Genomic DNA, 18646 nt, shown 5'->3' with positions numbered 1-18646 from the left:
AACTATACAGCCAAATTTTCCTTTTTTGTTTTTTAAATGTTACTTCTTATCTATTTCTGTAGAACTGCCTGTTACTGTGTTATACATATTACTTTCAGTTGCACTTTTTAATCAGATTTTGATCTCTATCTTACATCACTTACAGTCAGCATTTTCCTCAGGCTGAGATAGTTTGTTTTTAGAGGTTTTTTCTGTTTGTTTTGTTTTCTTCCTGGAGGGTGGCAGATAAGCTTTAGCAAAGTCTTTACTGTTTTGCAGAAAGCATCTACAGAAAATAAGGCTGTCACAGCAAAACTTATGTAGACTTCTTTCAGGATGGAGTCTCAGAACTTTATTGCATGGTCAGTGACACAGTCAGGTCTTGTGTCACTCGTGCCTTGGTCTCAGAAGTGGACAGCAGGCCTTGAGAGGGAAGATACTTTACACATGCCCAATAAACCCATTGCCTGACATTTTAATATGTAGCTCAAACTAAGGGGAAAGAGAGAAAAGCAGGGGGGAAACACCAAACAAACAAAACTCCAAACAGCAGCTGCTCAAACGTGCTGTCAAGTACTACACATCAAGTTAAGGCAGGGAAGTAACAGCGTGTGGAATTTACTGGCCTGGAGAGCAAGATGAAGGATGTGGGTGCTATTTTGCCAAAAACAAGTGCAGAACACTCAGTCATCAATGCAAGCAGATGGGAGAGGAATCTCTTCAGATGGTGATGTCCTAGATGTTGTTTTGGCTAGTCTGCTGGCACTGCCATGGCAACTCCTTCCCGATCAGGAACAGAGGGGCAAGCCTGTGGCATGCTGTGAGTTTGTATCTCAGCCCATTGCCTGCCTCTTCTTACCAGCCCCACATAATGTTCAGGCTGCTGTTTAAGCTGCTATGTCCAAATAATCTTGTGATTTACTATCGTGATCTGGTCTCCACAGAGTAACTTACTCACTTCCCTTCTCTTCTTGAAGAAAATGATTTAAAAGTGTAATTTTAATAATTTCAATTAGGTTAAGAAGACCATACCTTGTGGCAACTGTATAGTTTTGTTACTTACAAAATGCCTGTCTCTGGCTCATAAACCAAGGATCTATGTTCTGCCTCATTCCCCATCTAGCAAGTAAACCTTAATACTACAATAGATAGAGTGTTTTTAAAATACTATTTTAATAGCTTTATTTAGTAGATACTACCACATAAAATACACACATTGTGTGCCCTAGGCCCGAGGCAATGGCTATCACCTAGGAAGCATTGAACATTTTTCTTCCAAAACGTAGCCCAGTAGCACTGGTGGACAATGGTCTAGAAGGACCATTCAGGAATTCCATAAGTCACAGCAGTTTCTTGATTGCACCCTTCACCCTGTGCTCACAGGGCTGTGCTCCCACTGGAAAGGAGATAAAAAAAGCTCCCAATCCCAGCAGGTATTTCCATAATTCTTCTCCCAGTGGAAGAGATGTTAAACAGTGTCTCTCACTCAGCAGTAACTGGATGTCCTCCTAATCCTCTCACTGTTCAGGTAGCGTAAGGCATCTTGTTCCACTTCCTCCACATTCAGGCACAGCAGGCTCAGACGAGGTTCCACTTGTGACACAAACTCCACTTCACCACACCGAAAATTTCTCAGCTGTGCTGGAGCTGAAGGGGAAAGGTACAACCAGTAACAGCTCAGTACAGGGCTGTGGCTCTGTTCTAGCACACCACTGTAGAAGTTGCTGTGGGAGGTAAGGCCTTGCAGCAGCTGCTTGGCATCTCCTAAACCTCAAAGGACAGCACGATTAATGAATCCAGGATGCAGGCAGATTAATGCATTTGGCCAGCATCCCTCTAACTTGGAGGAAACAGGCATTGGCAGCATGAAATGCTGTGAACTATGTGCTGCTCACATAGCTGATGCACTGAGCTTTGTATCTCCTATCAGTATCAGTAACCCGGCCGGACAGACAGGGCACACAACAGTCAAAAATAATGTCTCTCACAGCTCCTCTGGTAAGCTTAGCAAATCAACCCCTGCAGCACCTGGACTCATTCTGAACACTTGATTTGAGAGGTTTGCACAGTAACTGGCAACCAGATTCCCAACCCATCCAAGGACTGGTAACCTTGTTCTAAAACAGCTCTATATTTCTTTGTAAAATAGAAGATTTCATATATATTGTTTTAGATAGTGACTTTTGTAATATTATTTCTGTATATTTATAAGCATGGATCTGCTAAGACACATCTTAGCTCTGCACTACAGAATTCACAATTCCATGGAAATCGTTCAGACCTTGCTTTGTGGGCAGCAAAGGCACCTCTCCTTCCCCAGCCTGGTGAGATGTCTCCACCCTTCCTTCCCACACTAAATATTAGAAAAGCCAGCAGTGCTTGCTTACCAGGCTGCAAGATCTTGGAGGGCTTCCTGTCTAGGCTGAAATCCAGCAGGATAGGACGACAGATGAGAGGACTCCTGCACAGACTCCTTAGGTAGCAAGCAACAATATCCTCAGGTTCCTCTAGACACTGAGGAAGGAAAGGGTGTGTTACCAGAGAGTGTTCAGAGTGAGGCAGGGAGCCTCTGGAACACCCATAAGCAAAGGGAGATTCAGTTCAGCTGAGGCTGCAGTTGCTACTGGAATAACCCACTCACCCCCGTGCCAGTAGCTTCCCCATGCTGAATGGACACGCTGCCCCTGCTCTGCACACAGTTCTGCAGAGCTTCCCACTCAGGAAGGCTCAGGCCCAGCATTGCTGCCACATGTTCATTCCTGCACAGCACCACAGCTTCACCTGTTCCATCCTCCACCAGCACCCTGCAGAGAGAGCAGGCAGGGTGAGATGCAGAGGGAGGTCAGGACAATGCCTGGCTCCCTCACAAGGGTTACACCCCAGACAACAGATCTCAGTAAAGCGAGAGGGAGGTTTGTTCACATCTCAGAAGATGTGACACCTCTAAGTTCTATCTTTGCTATTCTGTCTACATTCCATCCTTGGTCTGATTTCCCCCCTTCTTTTTGTGGTGCAATTTGCTCCCTCCTTCCCATGTTTCCCACACCCAATCTCTACAGTGCTTACCGTGCACTGGCCTGTCTCACTCCTGTGTGTGATGGACATGGTGGATTGTGTCGGGTGCACCTCCCCTGAAGGAAGAATAAAGCTACAGCTATGTATGGGTGGGTATAAGAGAGAGGGGGAAGGGACATTGCTTTTTTAAAATACTTTCCTAATTAAGTATGCAAAGGATTAAAGAATTGCACTGCATTTCCAATGAGTGTCTTGGGAAAAGTTTATATGGGGAGAAAAATCACCTGCTGTGAGATGCTGAAGCCCAACAGCAGTGAACATGGGAAGAGCAGAGCACTGACAGAGTAGGATTCTCCTCTTTCATGTGCTCACTTCACCCCCAGTCCTACCTGTCAGCCTGCCTGGCATTAGATACGTACTTCTAATCCATTGTCACTTTGGTCCCCTTCTAATATGCAAGTCCTTCTTAGACACTGGGAAAAGAGGGCTTGGAATTGGGATAGGAACTCTTATTTCTTCAACATGGTAGCAAAGGATGTGTCAGAGTAGAAAATCTGCAAGACCTCTCACAAATTATCTCTGTGGAAGCTTGAATACCTCCTTGAAAATGCTGCTGCAAAGTGAGCAAACCCATTGCAGGTACACAGTCAGTACACAGGACAAGTGGCATAAAATCCGTGCCCGGGGTAGGTTTTGCAGGTGAGATCGTAAGTTGGACAGAAACACTAGTGAGGGGGATGAGGCTTCTCCTGCAGGACTAGAAGAAATAGGAATTTGAGAAGCTTAGAACACAGAAACTTTTCTAAGGACACTGTAAGTTGAGAACAGACCCTAAAGTTACCTGGAAGGAAAGAGTAGGTGAGAAGCTGGCAGAGATATGATGCTCACACAGCTGCAGGCAATATATGTGCAATAAACATTATGAAATCTGCAATATGAAAGAGTATATGTCAAAAAGAGCTTGTAGAAACTAAATGTTCAGTTTTCTTGGGATGACTGGGCTGATCTTCATTTGTAACATGGTAGGAAAACAATTTGTAGAAAGGGATTTGGAGACATGAAGGTATGGACAAGGTATCAAAGTCCACAGGAGAGATGTTAAGAGATGTTAAGGTTAAGAGAGAGTTTAAAAGACAATAAGAGAGGTCAGAGCCTGGATCAGGGCTCTAAAGACAGGGGTACCTTGAGATTTTGCGTTCCAAGTTCTGGAAGAGGATCTTGGCTCCAGGTAGCAAACCCCAGAGATGCTGCAGATAGGTGGCAGTAATGTAAATGTCCATCACAACAGGGGAGCCTGGAGCAACTGAGACGCTGAGCTTCACACTGTGATCACTGGCTAGCAGGTTCCCTGAGGAGGCACAGAAGCACACACCCCATGAGCTCACTCACACACAGGCAGCACACACCGTCACTGAGCTGGACCTGCTAGAAGTGTTTTTCCTCCCATCACAGTGTTCCGCCTCACAGGTTTTCCAGGTACAGCATTCCCATCCCCACACATGCAGTGTGCAGTTTTCTAGCCCTCTGACATGCAATGGGATGCAACATCCTGGCATACTTCCACTATTCTCAGATAGAGCAGCACAGTTTGCCAAGTGCATTGCCTCTCTGAAACAGAAAGGAACAAAAATCAATCTGTTGTAAGCTGTCATAACCTTACCTTTCTGCCTTGGAAGGCGAACAGTCACAGATGGTTTCTCATTCTTGGGAGAGGCACACAAGGTCCTCTCCACTATCTCACCAGAGAAAGAAACAAGGGAACCTGTAAAACTGAGAAGAGACCAGGATTTTTGTTCTGCCTGAAGACAAAAGTAGTGGAGGAAGGTCTGACTTGAAGATTGCAAAAAAGGACTGGGTGAAGTGCTGTTGCTTGAGCCCAGTCTCAGAGGAACCTGTCCTTGAGCACCTGAGCTACTGGAGTAGCTATCAGCTTGCTGCAGTCTACCCCATCCAGGGACAAAAGGCCCCTTTAACTTGCTTTCTGTCTCTTCAGGCTCAGCAGTGAAGAAGAGTAAGGCATTACAGCCTTTTTATCTGCTTAACTCCTAATTGTTTTTCTTAATTAGAGGAAGAAGCCAAGGAAAGAAAAACAGTTTATTGTAAGGCACTGGTGAAAATTCCAGTGTGCATGCATATCACCCCAGATTAAATACGCTTTGAACAGAAAAGCTTCTAATTCTAGTATTTTTTGAGTAAGTTATGCTAAAATAAATCTACAAACAACAACAATAAGTCATATATTCAGTCTCATTTTCCCTGCTGTACCTGTTTCCACTTCTGCCAGGAATTTAGCAGAGAACTTTGGATCCTAGTCCATACCAGCAGTAGCTGAAACATTTTCTAGACACTATTTTGCAGTGTCCAGAAATCCATTTAGCTTTGATAACCAGGAGGGGAGAGGTGTGGACTGCTTCCACACAGGAAGATTTCTAAACCATATTCTTAGAGTGTTAATCGCTGTTTAATATAGTGCTGTTTGCAATAAAAATGAATACAGACCCATTCCCTAAGACACAGTCACTTGTAATTTGGGGCAGACCAACATACCTGCTGCTAAGCACTTCGGGAATGGAGAAAATTCTCTGGTCCATGCCTGTCAGCACCATCCTTGCTGCCAGCTAGAAGTGAGGGAGACATAGCCTCAGACAGATTGCAGTTTACAGGTATCCCCAGCCAGAGCAGTGAAGACAAGTCCTGCACACTTAGAGGTCGGTCAAGCAATTCATGCTTCCTCTCCAGATTAATTCTGAGGCAGAAAAATGTGAAGCCTGGCAGCAGCTTCTGATGGAGCTTTGAGCAGAACAGGACCATCAACAAGATACTCTGTACTGATAATTTTCTAGCTAGTTTTGGAGAGATCTGCAAGTCATCTGTGAAAGCCCAGAGCAATAAGGCACTGCATACCTGGCGCTCAGGCAGACAGGAGATCCAGGTCTCATGCTGTAAGTGCCAGGTATCTTGGACAGGCAGGCACAGGGGACAAGATGGCCTGGTCAGGAAGGTTGCTGGCACAGGTGGAAAACAGAGCTTGTCAAACACTTCCAAGTCCTGAGGTAAGAGTGACAAGGCAAGACAAGAAGACTTAAAGTTATTTAAGCTTAAAGTTATTTAGGGAAAAAGGGGAAGAACAATGGTTTAAAGAAAAAAAAAAAATCCACTGAACTCAGAGCTCTGAGAATTTTAATCAAACACAGAACTGAAGCACTTTCTTGGCAAGACAAACGGAAATTCCAAGCCTCGAAAACAGTTTAGTCACCCTCTGATTCCTTGACTCTCGCATGCAGTTCAGCAAGTCTCCTAGAGGAAACAGCAAGAGGACGTCTCTCTTACCGAGCAGCAGGGCACAATGAAGCGATACAGTCCATCCTGGTGCAGAAACGGAAACCATCGTAGAGACTTTCCCATAAAGAGGAGTAGTGCCTGGTGAGGGAGAGAAGAGAGAAAGAAGGTGATGAGAAGTGTTAGGAAAAAGGCACAAAATGAAAAATACAGCGAGAGCAAGCCCAGCCCAGGCAATGTCTTGATAGAGAAGTAAGATTAGCACAATCAAGGGTATGAGAAAGTAGATGCCTTTACAGGAAGGTGACAGAGAGGAGCTGGAACTTCCTTGGGGTGGCACAAGGAAGTTGCCTGCATAAACACACACCTCCAGCAAACACAAAACCCACTTTCCCATTGATTAGTAATCTAGATACCTAATTATCACACAGGCTCCCTGAGGAGCCCCCCCCCCCATCAAGCCACACCCCAAAGCTGCCTCACTTCTTGCTGTGTCACGCCCTCTTCTCCATCACAACTGGTGTCCTCCAGCTCTGGTAGATTCCCAATTTCTCTAGGGTGGCTCCATAGCCGAGGTCTGCCCAGCCACAGCACTGTCGCCTGGAAACTGCGCTGCAGCTCCTGTCCTTCTCCATCTTCTTTGGGTAGTTGGTAATTGCGTAACATAAGCCCCTCTTTCTGGGTAACCAAGAACAGGTGAGATACACAGCTGGATGTTCCAGTGCTACTGTGCTCCCCCTGACAGTTCTCATCTCTGTGAGTATCTGACTTGGGATCCTCCAATTTCAGCACTTTTGCCTCAGGAGCTTCCAGCTCAGGTGTTACATTGTCATCTTTCTTCTTCCTCAAAGAGGAGCTGTTTTCTCTCCTAAGGCCTTTCTGAAGTTGTCCTTCAGCAGCATGGAGAACCTGAACATCCTCAAAGTAGAACTGCACATAGACACTGAAACAAAAAGTGGTAGTAGTGAAACTCCCTGTCCCTGAGAGGTGTCTGTCCAAAACACATGACTATCTGGGAAAACCTCTAGCTGGGGAGTGCCCCACAGGTACTCATCACGAGCCATGGGAGAGAGGGAAGTAGAAGCCAGCTGTGTGTATTCTGAACAAAATACCGATGGTGGGTTTGTTGCTGATAAAGAGCTCATTTTCTACAAATAGGAAAGGACAGTTGTTTTGGCAATGAAATGCTATGTTGATAAGAAGCTTTACCACAGACTCAAAACAGTTGTGGAACTGAAGAGTCATGATTTTACTCGCATACTGAATAAAGGGACTCACCTGGTTTTTTTCTCTCTCACATGTTCAAGATTTTCCAGGTGCTCCCAGGAGGGAAAATCAGTCTGAAGGAACCTCTCCACTACAAGTTGGTAGTTTTCCACCTGCAAGAGTGATCCTGCAAACACATCAGAGAAAGGAGCTGAGCTAAATAAAAAGAGAACATGAAACCAGTAAACTCACTATCCTCATTTTAAAGTCACGAGGTCAGGCAGTGACAGTTTAGCATCTCCATACCAAGTCTCTTCTTCCTTGTTTTGGAGCTGAGTGGCAGAAAAGCAAAAGATCAGCACTCAAATATAGTTTAGTGGGACATACCTATGAGAGCTGTATTGGCAAAGGGGCTACCATCCTTCTGGGATATCACACAGGGAAGCGTGCTGCTCTTGTCCTGCAGCTGGAGCGAACTGCTCCTGGACGAGACCCTCAGCACGCCCAGCAGTATCTGCAACAGAAAGGAAGCCACAATGAGCATCAAACAATTCCCATCTTTGAAAGCCATAAATCAAAGTGTGTGGAGTAGCAGCTGAAATTCAGCCTGTTTTCACACATCTCAGCCAGAAAAGCAGTGTCATTTCTGAACAGGAAAAATAGGCATGCACTAGACAGGGAGCTGGAAGGCATGGGGGGATCTGAGAACTCTCAAGGCACAGGCAGTAAAGGGAACAAGGCACTTACTAGTCGGGGCTGGAAACTTCCTGCTGAGAGTGTGCAGTAGGACCAGACCAGTCTGCGATTCAGGTCCTGGGTACCCATATGCTGTGCTTCCAAGGGAGAGAGCAACTGTGATGGACTGAAGCCTTCCCAGCTCTTCTGCTGGGCCACATGGCAAACTGCAGACAGAGACGGGGCCTGGCATGGGGGGTCCAGAGTCAAATACTATGAGAAAAGAGAGAAAGAATGAATCAGCTGATTTTCTTCCTGTCAGACAAACAGCAAACAGCTCACAGAGCATTTACTCACCTTCTTCAGGGGACAATGGTGTACTTTTGCTAGAATTTCATTATAAATATCTCTTGCTTTCTCTCTGTCTGGCACCATAGCTTGCAGAAGGGGGACAAGGAACTTTTCAGCAGCTCCTGGGTTTTGGTGAGTACAGCTAAGCAGCCGATGGCGCCCAAAGAAACAAGAAAACCTGAAGAGAAATTATGACTGTTAAAAACACTAGGAGTCCTCACATTTTAGTGACTCTTGCACGTAAGTCAGGGATTCCTTCTGCTTGTTATGAGTGAATACTCTGTATAAGACAGGAACTAAAGAGAGTAAAAAAAGAACATCAAGTAATTGAAAAAAAAAAGAACATTTAAGGCCAATGCAGATTCCTTTTGGGCAAGCAGACAAGGAATAGGAAAATATACAGAAATGGACAGACTAACAAAATCTCAAAACTAAAGCAGCCAATAAACTAAACTACGTGAAAATAATCTCCCTCTAAGTCATGAAAATGGATCTCCATGCATTTTGGCTAAGCTTGGTATCATTACTCATGTTAGGTAGGTACACTTGGCTTTCTTTTACAGGATGCAAAAAATCACAAGGCAGAAACAACCACAGACTACTCTTGTTTCAATATTTTTCTCACGTGGTGTTCCTTTCAGAAGTTTAGATTACTGCTTTTGAAGGCCTGGAAGTGATCACACTGCCAGTCAAAATATGACTTAACAACAGAAAGTGAACTCAAACGAAAAGAGCAACTAACTCCCTGGAACAATTTTCAAGCAGTAGCAGCACTTGGCAAACACGTTTAAAGTGAAAAAGATAATAAAAAACCTGAAACTTATAGCTAGCACAATTCCCAGGGCAAAAATGAAGCTGTTTTATTGGAAAGCATAGTAAAAATTCCACAGTGCCAGTAAAGGACAGGAACGCTGAACATTCTATGAACTGCTGAAATTGACTGAAATTAAACATATACATTTTGAAGTCCAAGACAGCAGTTACAGTGATCAACCACAGCACAGCCATCAGGGAGAGCAGGAAGCCATCTGGAAGACCCAGAGATAAGCATGAGTGGGAAAATCTGCTAAGACAGAGGCTCTCAAGGAAATGATCACACTACCAGCAACACTCAGAATACCTCAAAGGGATATGCTGAGCAGCTGCTGCCGCTTCTGTGAGTGGCCAGGACACGAGCCTTTGTACTGGTTGTGATCTAGTTGTAGCAGCATTTTCCAGCTGCAGCCTCAGTGTCCTTCTTGATTTGCCAAGCAAACCACATTGGCAAGCAGACATCCCTGCAGTGCTTCTGTATTTCAGGACAAAACTTCCCAGGCAGGACTACATGAGCACAATGTCCTGGAGTGTTGCAGCTTCCCGAGAGCAGTGGGCTTGAAAACTGTACAGGATTTTCTCATAAGAACAAATGCAAAGTACAAGCAACTGGACATTGTGTGAAATCTAGATGAATAGCTTACTTAGGCTGATAAATCAGAACGGTATCCAAGCATAAAAATTTTGTGAACACTTGGTCTAGAAGATACCCAGGTAGTCTACAAAGCACATTTACAAATGGCCTGACTTCAGAACTGTCCTCACCTCTCCTCAAAGGTCTCCAGGAGGCTCACCAGCCAGAGGTAGAGTGGCATACCAAGATTGTAGCGGAAGAGCAGCTGTAAGCAGAGATTTCCTGAAGAGGTCGGTGGCTGGTAGGGGGTGCTGAGCCTTGAAAACCTCTTCAGCACAACAGTGCTGCTCAGGCAAGCACCAAGTACGATGAAAGGGAAGGATACCAGAGGCTTCTGCAGGAGGTGGACATCGATGAGCTGAGATATACAGACATACAACATAAGAGATAGTTAGTCTGCCACCACTCCCCCAAACCATCACCCCACCCTAAACTCTTGGACACTCAAATGGATTGTCTATAATCAGGCCTGAGGTACCTGGCATGGTTTAGGAAGGAATCAGATAATAGTAATTTCAACTCTAATGACTGAGCCTAGACCGTAAGATCCCCAATTCTGTTCTAGATACTTGCTGATATAGTTCCAGTGTTGCTGGAACCTTCTGTTGACCCACACACTCACAAGCCATCCCCAGGGCCTGAGTCTTTTCCACAAATGCTTTATGATTCACAAGTCTCAACTTACTTCCACACATGCTCCTGGCCGGAGTCCACGAGCAGACTTCAGCACTGGGAGGTAAGCAAGGCACAAGCAGACTTGGTTATCCAGTAAAAAGAGACCAGCTTGGACATTGAGTATTTTGGTGACAACTCCCTAAATAGCAAGCAAACAGAAAGTTACAGGAGTGTAGAGAGTTCCAAAATGTAAGAGACTCATAGGTCTGAGCAGTAAAGAAATAAACTCATGATGAAAATAAGTCCTTGCAGACCATGAGCTGAAACCCTACAGGATGAGCGGGTGAAGGCTAACCCTACAAATCCTTACCACATAGGAGATGATCTTGGACTCTCTGGTTGATCTTGGCCCCTCCTCTTCAACTCCTAGCTCCAAGGAGCCACTGAGCTGCTCAGCAGTCTCAAGGGAAGAAGACTGAGTGGATTCTCCTCGCCAAGTACTGTTCAGTGGCTGCTCCCTCACGTGCTCCGCACAGTAGGGTAGAAGGCAGGAAGGAACACCCGTGACAAACGTCTTTTGTCCAGATTTCTTCAGGTTGGACATACTCAGGCCTGTTATTGTGTACTTGTGACCCAACTGGAGGACATGATGCCATGCCAGCTGGCTGGGTTCCTAAGAGCAGAAAAAACCAAAAGCGACATCAGCATCAACCACACTGAAAAAAATTCTTCCCTCCAGAGGATTGCCTCACACTCTTAGCAAAAGGGTGGCATCTGCAAGACATTTACAGACACTGCAACTGCATGAGGTAGGAGGACACAGAACTAGACTTCTTACATACAGAGACTATTATAGCTGCATGGAATATTAAAAAAAATCACTAGAAAAGGAAGAATAAATCAAAATGGGAAATCAAGGGCAAGCTTCAAAGAATTAATCAACTTAGCACATACATAGACCATGAATTCGCGAGCAAAATTCCAAGGACTTACCTGCACCAGCACAGGGACACAAACAGCTGAGGTGAAGCACTTTAGAAACAGAAAGAAGAAAGTCTTGTGGCGAACACAAAGGAGAGGCCCGAGTCTGACCAATTCACCTGCTACAGTAAGCTTTGATCTTCTCCTACATGGAATCCTAGAGGGCAATTGAGGAGGCAGATGAAATCAGATGAAAGAACAACTCAAAAATATCTCAAAAGCAAAATAAACACATATGCAGGATGCATTTTTTAGAAATAAAGGATCCAACAAGGGAATATGAACAATCTCTCAGAGAGGTTTTCAAAACACTATTTGGTTACAAAATTTGTACTTTAACTTGTATATACTAAATCTCTCTGATGTTTTAAAAAACCTTAATATTTGAAGACAGAAGGGTTATATTGAACAAATTCACATGTTCATGACAACAGTCAGATTATAAAAAGCTTTACCACAAACTGGATGCTAATTGTAGGTCTAAAGGAGAAGGAAAAAAGAAGTCACAAGCAATTCTTCAACAGAAAACAGAACTTGGATTTGTAGATCCATGGAATGTGACACTGTGGAAGCTCTAAGCCTATAAATCAAAGAGGCCTGAAAGCAATAATGGAGTCTTTCTAACAAACTTGGCACAGAGTGAAAGAGCAGCAAAACCAAAAGCAGATGAGAGGAGAGAGAGGTGATATTTCTTTAATCGTTTCTGTTTGTCATTTCAAACTTTCATTTCAAAAAATGAAAAAAAAATTCAAACAAATTGTTTGTAATTTTCATTTCAGCTCCTATTGGACTTGAGTATAACCATTCCACTTACTCTAAACAAACACATTCTTGATTCTAAAACATATAAACAATTATCTAACTTTATGACTTTGGAAAAAAAACAAAACCAGGATGTCCACACACAGTAATACCAGCAATTCATTGTTAACATTTTTAAAGAAGAAACATGGAAAATTGGTCAGATATCAGTCAGTAGTAGAGGAGCTTTATGTTAAAAGCCTGAGAACATATACTGAAATATGGAACTAGTTTTCTTGTTTAGAGAGGTCCCTTGAGCAAAATCAAATATGCTTAAAATAATTTTCTCATAGGCAGATAAACCCAATTAAAACAAAAGATAACTAAAAAGAAGCAGCATGACTAGTGACACTTTACTGTATACTGTAACTAAATTACACCAAGAATTCTCTGCTCAAGAAGATAAAACATGATCTAGCACAACCTGGAATTATCAACTTCAGTAAGATTTGTAATTCCATTGGCTACATTTTCACACACTGTAAACTAAAGAACAGTTACTCTCATCAGTTGACATTTCACTGGTACCTTTATCTTAGTAATATGATAAAATCTTGACCAGTGGCATATATTAATTTCATATTACAATCTAGGCTTACTTTCAATTACTCTTCTGGTTCACTGGAGGCTAAAAAAAAAAAAGTTATGCTAAAAATTTTAGCCTAAAGTTGAATCAACACTTCTTTCTCATATCCTCTCTGTAATATCAAAATACGTCTGGAAATAATTTAGATTTGTCTTATTTTATCAAAATACAGAATAAAAACTTCCAATTAAGTCCTGGAAAACAGATGATTAATGAAAAGTGGCTTTATTGTTTAACTTTTACTTCCACCACTCACCGTTATGCTTCCACCTGTGGCAGAAACAGAATTTGTCTCTTCCTAAGCCAAGCACTTTTCATGGTACCTGTCAAACCAGACTAACAGTGCTATGATGGAATTGAGCATGTTATGTGCTTACCTGGAGGTAAGCAGTGGCTCAGCTGATGTTGGGTAGGCGACTGGAATGCTGTGAGGTACTTTCTTGGGGGTATTTACTGGCACTGGATCTTCCAGGATTTCCAAGTACCCTGCTGCACTCTGGTCTGTCTGTGGTATATATGACCAGCTCGGGAAGAGGACCAGTGACTCCAGCCACTCAAGTTCAAAATGCAGGAGCTAAACCAAAAGATGAGATAAAAGCTTGAGATACATTACAGTATGTTTTCTCAATGTTACTTACAATATTCATTACTAATCCACCCTTGCATGTGAAACACAAACTCATCTACTGCTGGGCTTCATGACTAAATGAGAGCAGTGTTTTCTGCCCACTCTCTTATCTTGCATGGAGAACTTCTGTCCTTCCAGATGCAAACCTAGAAGAGATTTGCTGAGCTCTACAGCCAGCATTTCATGGGTTATAGTAACACCCTCCCAAAAGGTGATAATTAATTCACTGCAAGGCTTATTTCAGACTATTTTTCTAAAATTCTCACCTGCTTTCTTTTCCCCTGTGTTTTCAGTTAGAAGTTCATATCAATATAACTTTTTTCTAGTCTTTGCCTCCTTGGAAAGCACAACTTCAGTTCTCTGCCATCACTACTCCAGGGGTTGTTTCTTATCTAGACTCCCCTGCAATGACCTTCAGAAGGCTTTTAAGTCAATTGTCATGTTAGCTATTATTTCCTGAAAGTTATCAATGCATCACTGAACACCCAGTACAACTCTCCAGAAATTTATTTCTGCTCCACTAGTTGGAATTCAGCAAATAGAGAGGACGCCTCCCAGGCTGCCTTGTACTATGGCAAATTTAACAGAAGTGTACTGGCTGTCTCTTTTTTCCGGGCCAGCACATTCAATATTTCTTGTCCTACCAATGAAAAATTTGACATGCTCTGCCCTCTCCTCAGGTTCTAAGCTTGCTGTTTTCCTGCCTGCTACAGAGATGTGTTATTTCCCTCAATAAAGACTTTGGCAGAACATTTGAAGCCCTGGGTGGTCTGTGACACTGCTCCAGAAGTGGGAATAAACACAGAACCCCTCAGACCAAGGACATACCTCACATGGAATTATCCCAGTATTGTCCTTCACATATAGGCAACCATCTACCAACTTTTCTTTGTTCTCTTGCCTTCCATCTGTTATACAGCCAACCAAGATCAGGTAAGTCCTTGGCAAAGCAGTCTGTGCGGGTAAAGCACCTTGGCCTTGATGAGCCCATTCTTTAAATTCGTTAGTGCTCCAGGTCAGGTGGCTGCAGCAGGGTATATGCTGCTGATGCTGTAGGTCAGAAATGGAGATGAAACTGGAAAAAAAAAGAAAAAAAGAAAAAGAAAAGAAAAGTGAGAATATAGCAGGATGTGGGAAAAACTCTGCAAAGTTTAGAGATTATGGTGATCATCGCAGTGGACACTGCTTGGCTAGGTCAGAAGAGTCTTAGCACACCCAGAGTGTGGTCTGATGATATAACATGGCAAGAACCAACTCATTCACTGGTATTTATCAATTATCTCTCTCAACTCAGTAAACATGTCTGTTCTACTTGAGTATCCTCTCTGAAAACAGACATCCTTTGCTACTACAGTTATGTGAGCAGGTATGGAGAAAATTTGAAAAGAAATAATGAGACTTAATAAACATGTTTTCAAGGACATGGGGGAGGTGAGAAGGAGAACAGTTACTAGTTCAGACATTTCTAGCTTGAATGAGACACTCCATGAGAAACCCCCACAACTTGTCCACAGTTTACATATCGGTAATGAAGACAGGTAAATAATACAGACTAATTCCATCATTTGGTGCTAAAATTGCTGAACTGTAGTAAAAATAATTTTGAACAACTTCTAGATGAAGACTGTGACAGTTTTGGAACAAATTCTCTCCTGTGGATAGTTTGCACAATACAAAGCTGAGAGACAGTAGCCCAGTAATATTAGACTGGGCTTTCACTCATAAGAACAGAGCCAAGCTTAGCCCTGAATCTTTCCACCCACCCTTCCTGGCTTTGGGGAGAGGAGGAAGGATGAGATGCAACATTAAATCAACCACATCTGAAGCCATCCACAGTTTAGCATCTATCATGCTTAGACTGACCATGGTACTGAACATGGGAGAGAACAAGGCAGTATCTTCAGTAGATTCTAAACCTTTTCAGTGTTTATTATGATCATGGCAGCATTCATCATTGGTGTTTACATCCTGGCTGTCTGTGCTAGAGAATTAAGGGAAGTCCTCTGTCCATGTTAGCATCAACACTGAAAGAGCAAACACAAACTGTTCTCCAGGTAGTGACTTTAGTACTTGTTTCCAGTGAGGTTCAATGACAATTTCAGTTTGTGAAACTGGAGCTTTATTCACAATACACACTTGCTCAGTAGCAGGACATAAACAAGTTCAGGGAGCATGAATTTGAAGAGTTTCACTTGACTAGTCAGGTGTCAAAAGTTCAAAGTCAGAAATGAATCAGCAATAAACAGAATTTAGATATTAAAAAAAAATTAATCAGAAAACATAGATTTATGCAGGTGTTTGTGTATTTCACAGAAAGCTGAAAATGTTCCATTCTCAGAGACAGAGCAGTATCAGGAAAACTGACACCTATGATCCACAAGGAGAACACGGTGCTGCTCATATTTTTGTCGGGTGCTTTTTGGGAGAAACCCGAACTACAGCAGTATGCTGGGTCCTGATTATCACATACAGAGAACTAAACAGACTCCCTTTTGGTGCTCCAGAGCTTGGTGGTTAGTTGTAGATGTAGCATTCTGCTCACAAACAGACCACTGGCCTCATATGAAATAACTAACAAATACCTTCAACTCTTCTGGATGAATATATTCTCCTGAATCTAAACCAAACTCTGGTTTAAACATCATAAAATATATAGAAAAAATACGGCTTAGATGAGACCATTTTAGCTGGCTTAAAAGATCTACATTCATAAACTATTAGTACAAAATTAAAAGTCACAAGTCCCTAGTCAATTCCAATTGACCTTTGCCCCCAAGCTGGCTGTGCCAAAGGTTTTAGTACACTTTCTCTCATCATAAGCTGGAGCAAAAGAAAAACAGATCCAGACAAGCCAAACCTTCCAATATAGATATCTCTCAACAAGCTTTATGTTTTTCGTGATGGTGAGCATCCAAAAGCCTTTCCTATTAAAATATGGACCACGTTATTCTAAAGTGCACACTTGAACGCTGACCTCGGCTGGCCAACAGCTTCGGAGACTGTACGCAGAAACATCCTCCTGGGTAGGCTGCCAGGATCCAGCCGGGAAGGTGCCGTGTAAGCGCTGTGCAGAACAGCAGCTCGCCCGCGGCGAGATGCCCCACTTCGATGACACCCTCTGCCTACCGCAGACTGGCGGATACGGTGCTTACTCATACCGCAAGGGCGGCCGGGGGCGCACCGAAGCCAAAGAAAGGCGTGCGGTTACCTGTGTTCACAACATCACTCCCACACTCGCCATCCGGGGCGGGCACCGCGCACGGACGAGCCGCGCTGAGATCCCGGGAGGGCCGCGCATGGGCGCTGGGCCAAAAGGGGACACCCCCGGCTCCGTTCCTTCATCCCATTCCGCCCCTTCCCCTCAACCCGCCCTGCCGTCACCTGTAGCCGAGCGGCAGCGCCCCGCCGCCCGCACTCCGCAGGCACCGCAGCACCGCCTCCAGCGCCGCTGGCTCCTGCCCTTCCGACCCCGGGAGCGCCCGGCGAGCGAAGTCCTGAGCCTCCCGCAGCCAGCGCTGCTCCTGGGGGAGAGAAGCAGAGGAGCGGGGCCTCAGCGCCGAGCGGCGGGGAGGTTTCGGGGCCGCCCCGGTCCCTCACTCACCGCCGCGCTGGGCGCCGCCATGACAGGCCGCGCGCACCGCGCCGTTGCCGTGGCGACGCGGAGGCGGGAAACGCGCAGAGGCTGCCGGGAGAGCCAAGAGCTACCGCCCCCGCGCGCCGCTTCCCGCCCCTCCCGAGCCGGGTGGCGAGGAATGGGATCCCGAGGGGATACCGGGAGAGCTCTGCCCAGGGGGGGAGTGACCCCGGCTGGATGCTAGGCACCCACCAAAGCCGCCCTATTGCTCCCCTCTAGAAACGGGCAGGGAAGAGAAAATAAACTGAAAGGTTCGCGTGTTGAGATACGGACAGGGGGAGATCAATCACCGATTACCGTCACGGGCAAAACACACTGAACTTGGGGATATTAATTGAATTTGTTACCAACAAAATCAGAGCAGGATAATTGGAAGTAAAAGAAATCTTAAAAGCACCTTCCCCCCACCCATCCCTCCTTCCCTGGCTCTATCTCCTCCCCTCCAGGGTCGCAGGGAGACGGGGAATGGGGGGTACAGTCAGTTGTTGTTTCTGCCGATGCTCAAGGAGAAGACTCCTCCTGCTCCCGTGGGGTTCCTCCCACAGGAAATAGTCCTTCACGGACCTCTCCAGCGTAAGTCCTTCCCACGGGCAGCAGTTCTCCACGAACGGCTCCAACGTGAGTCACTTTTCCACAGGGTCAGTCCTTCAGGCACGGGCTGCTCTAGCGTGGGTCCCCCACAGGGTCACAAGTCCTACCAGGAAAACCTGCTGCAGCGTGGGCTCCTCCTCTATGGGGCCGCAGGTCCCTGCCAGGAACCTGCTCCAGCACGAGCTTTCCACAAGCTCACAGCTGCTCCAATATGGGGCTCCTCCACGGGCTGCATGTGGATCTCTGCACTCCTGTGGTCCTCCATGGGCTGCAGGGACACAGCTGCTTCACCACAGTCTTCAGCACGGGCTGCGGGGGAACCTCAGCTCTGGTGCCTGGACCACCTCCTTCCCTCCTTCTGCCCTGACCTTGGTGTTTCCAGAGCTGTTCCTCACATATTCTCATTCCGCTCTTCTCTGTCCACAGTTACATCTGTGCAATAAGTTTTTTTCCTTCTTAGAATGTGTTATCACAGCGGCACTACCACCATTTCTGATGGTCGTGGCCTCGACCAGCAGTGTGTCCATCTTGGAGCTGGCTGGCATTGACTCTGCTACACACAGAGGAAGCTTCTAGCAGGTTCTCACAGAAGGCACTCCTGTAGCCTCCCTGCTACCGAAACCTTGCTACCACGCAAACCCAATACATCTCTGCAGCCCAGGAGTAAAGTCTGCCAGGCTGGCAGACAAGCGGTGTGGCAGAAGGGTGGGCTTAGTCCCTCTGGGCCTTGACACAAAGCCACAGGTCCTTGGGAAGTGCCAGAGGCCTGGCAGGCTGCAGGGTGGTGGCAGGGATGGAGGGAGGCAAGGACCTGCCAGTTCTGGCAAAAGCTAGGAAGTGGATGTGCACTCATGTGTT

The 18646-nt window shown here is 45.1% G+C and overlaps 1 protein-coding gene across 1 annotated transcript; it reads right to left on the bottom strand.

The window, feature by feature from the left end:
- Positions 1-1133: 1133 nt before the first annotated feature.
- CTC1 (CST telomere replication complex component 1) lies at positions 1134-17191 on the bottom strand. Its single transcript, XM_027653525.1, has 24 exons — positions 17165-17191; positions 16945-17084; positions 14392-14638; positions 13313-13509; positions 11561-11705; positions 10938-11240; positions 10638-10766; positions 10084-10310; positions 8512-8683; positions 8227-8427; positions 7867-7993; positions 7552-7666; positions 6757-7216; positions 6325-6414; positions 5899-6042; positions 5542-5612; positions 4655-4764; positions 4177-4342; positions 3836-3922; positions 3592-3751; positions 3046-3110; positions 2621-2783; positions 2367-2493; positions 1134-1626 (listed from the first exon to the last, which is right to left on the bottom strand). Exons 1-24 carry the CDS (start codon positions 17183-17185, stop codon positions 1466-1468), a joined length of 3828 nt encoding a protein of 1275 aa, XP_027509326.1. The 5' UTR covers positions 17186-17191; the 3' UTR covers positions 1134-1465.
- Between the last annotated feature and the right edge of the window lie 1455 nt (positions 17192-18646).

The sequence above is a fragment of the Corapipo altera genome, unplaced genomic scaffold (assembly GCF_003945725.1).
Source record: "Corapipo altera isolate COAL_440 unplaced genomic scaffold, ASM394572v1 61, whole genome shotgun sequence".
Taxonomy (NCBI): domain Eukaryota; kingdom Metazoa; phylum Chordata; class Aves; order Passeriformes; family Pipridae; genus Corapipo; species Corapipo altera.
The sequence above is the reverse complement of the archived record's forward strand: the minus strand, read 5'-3'. Positions and strand labels throughout refer to the sequence as shown.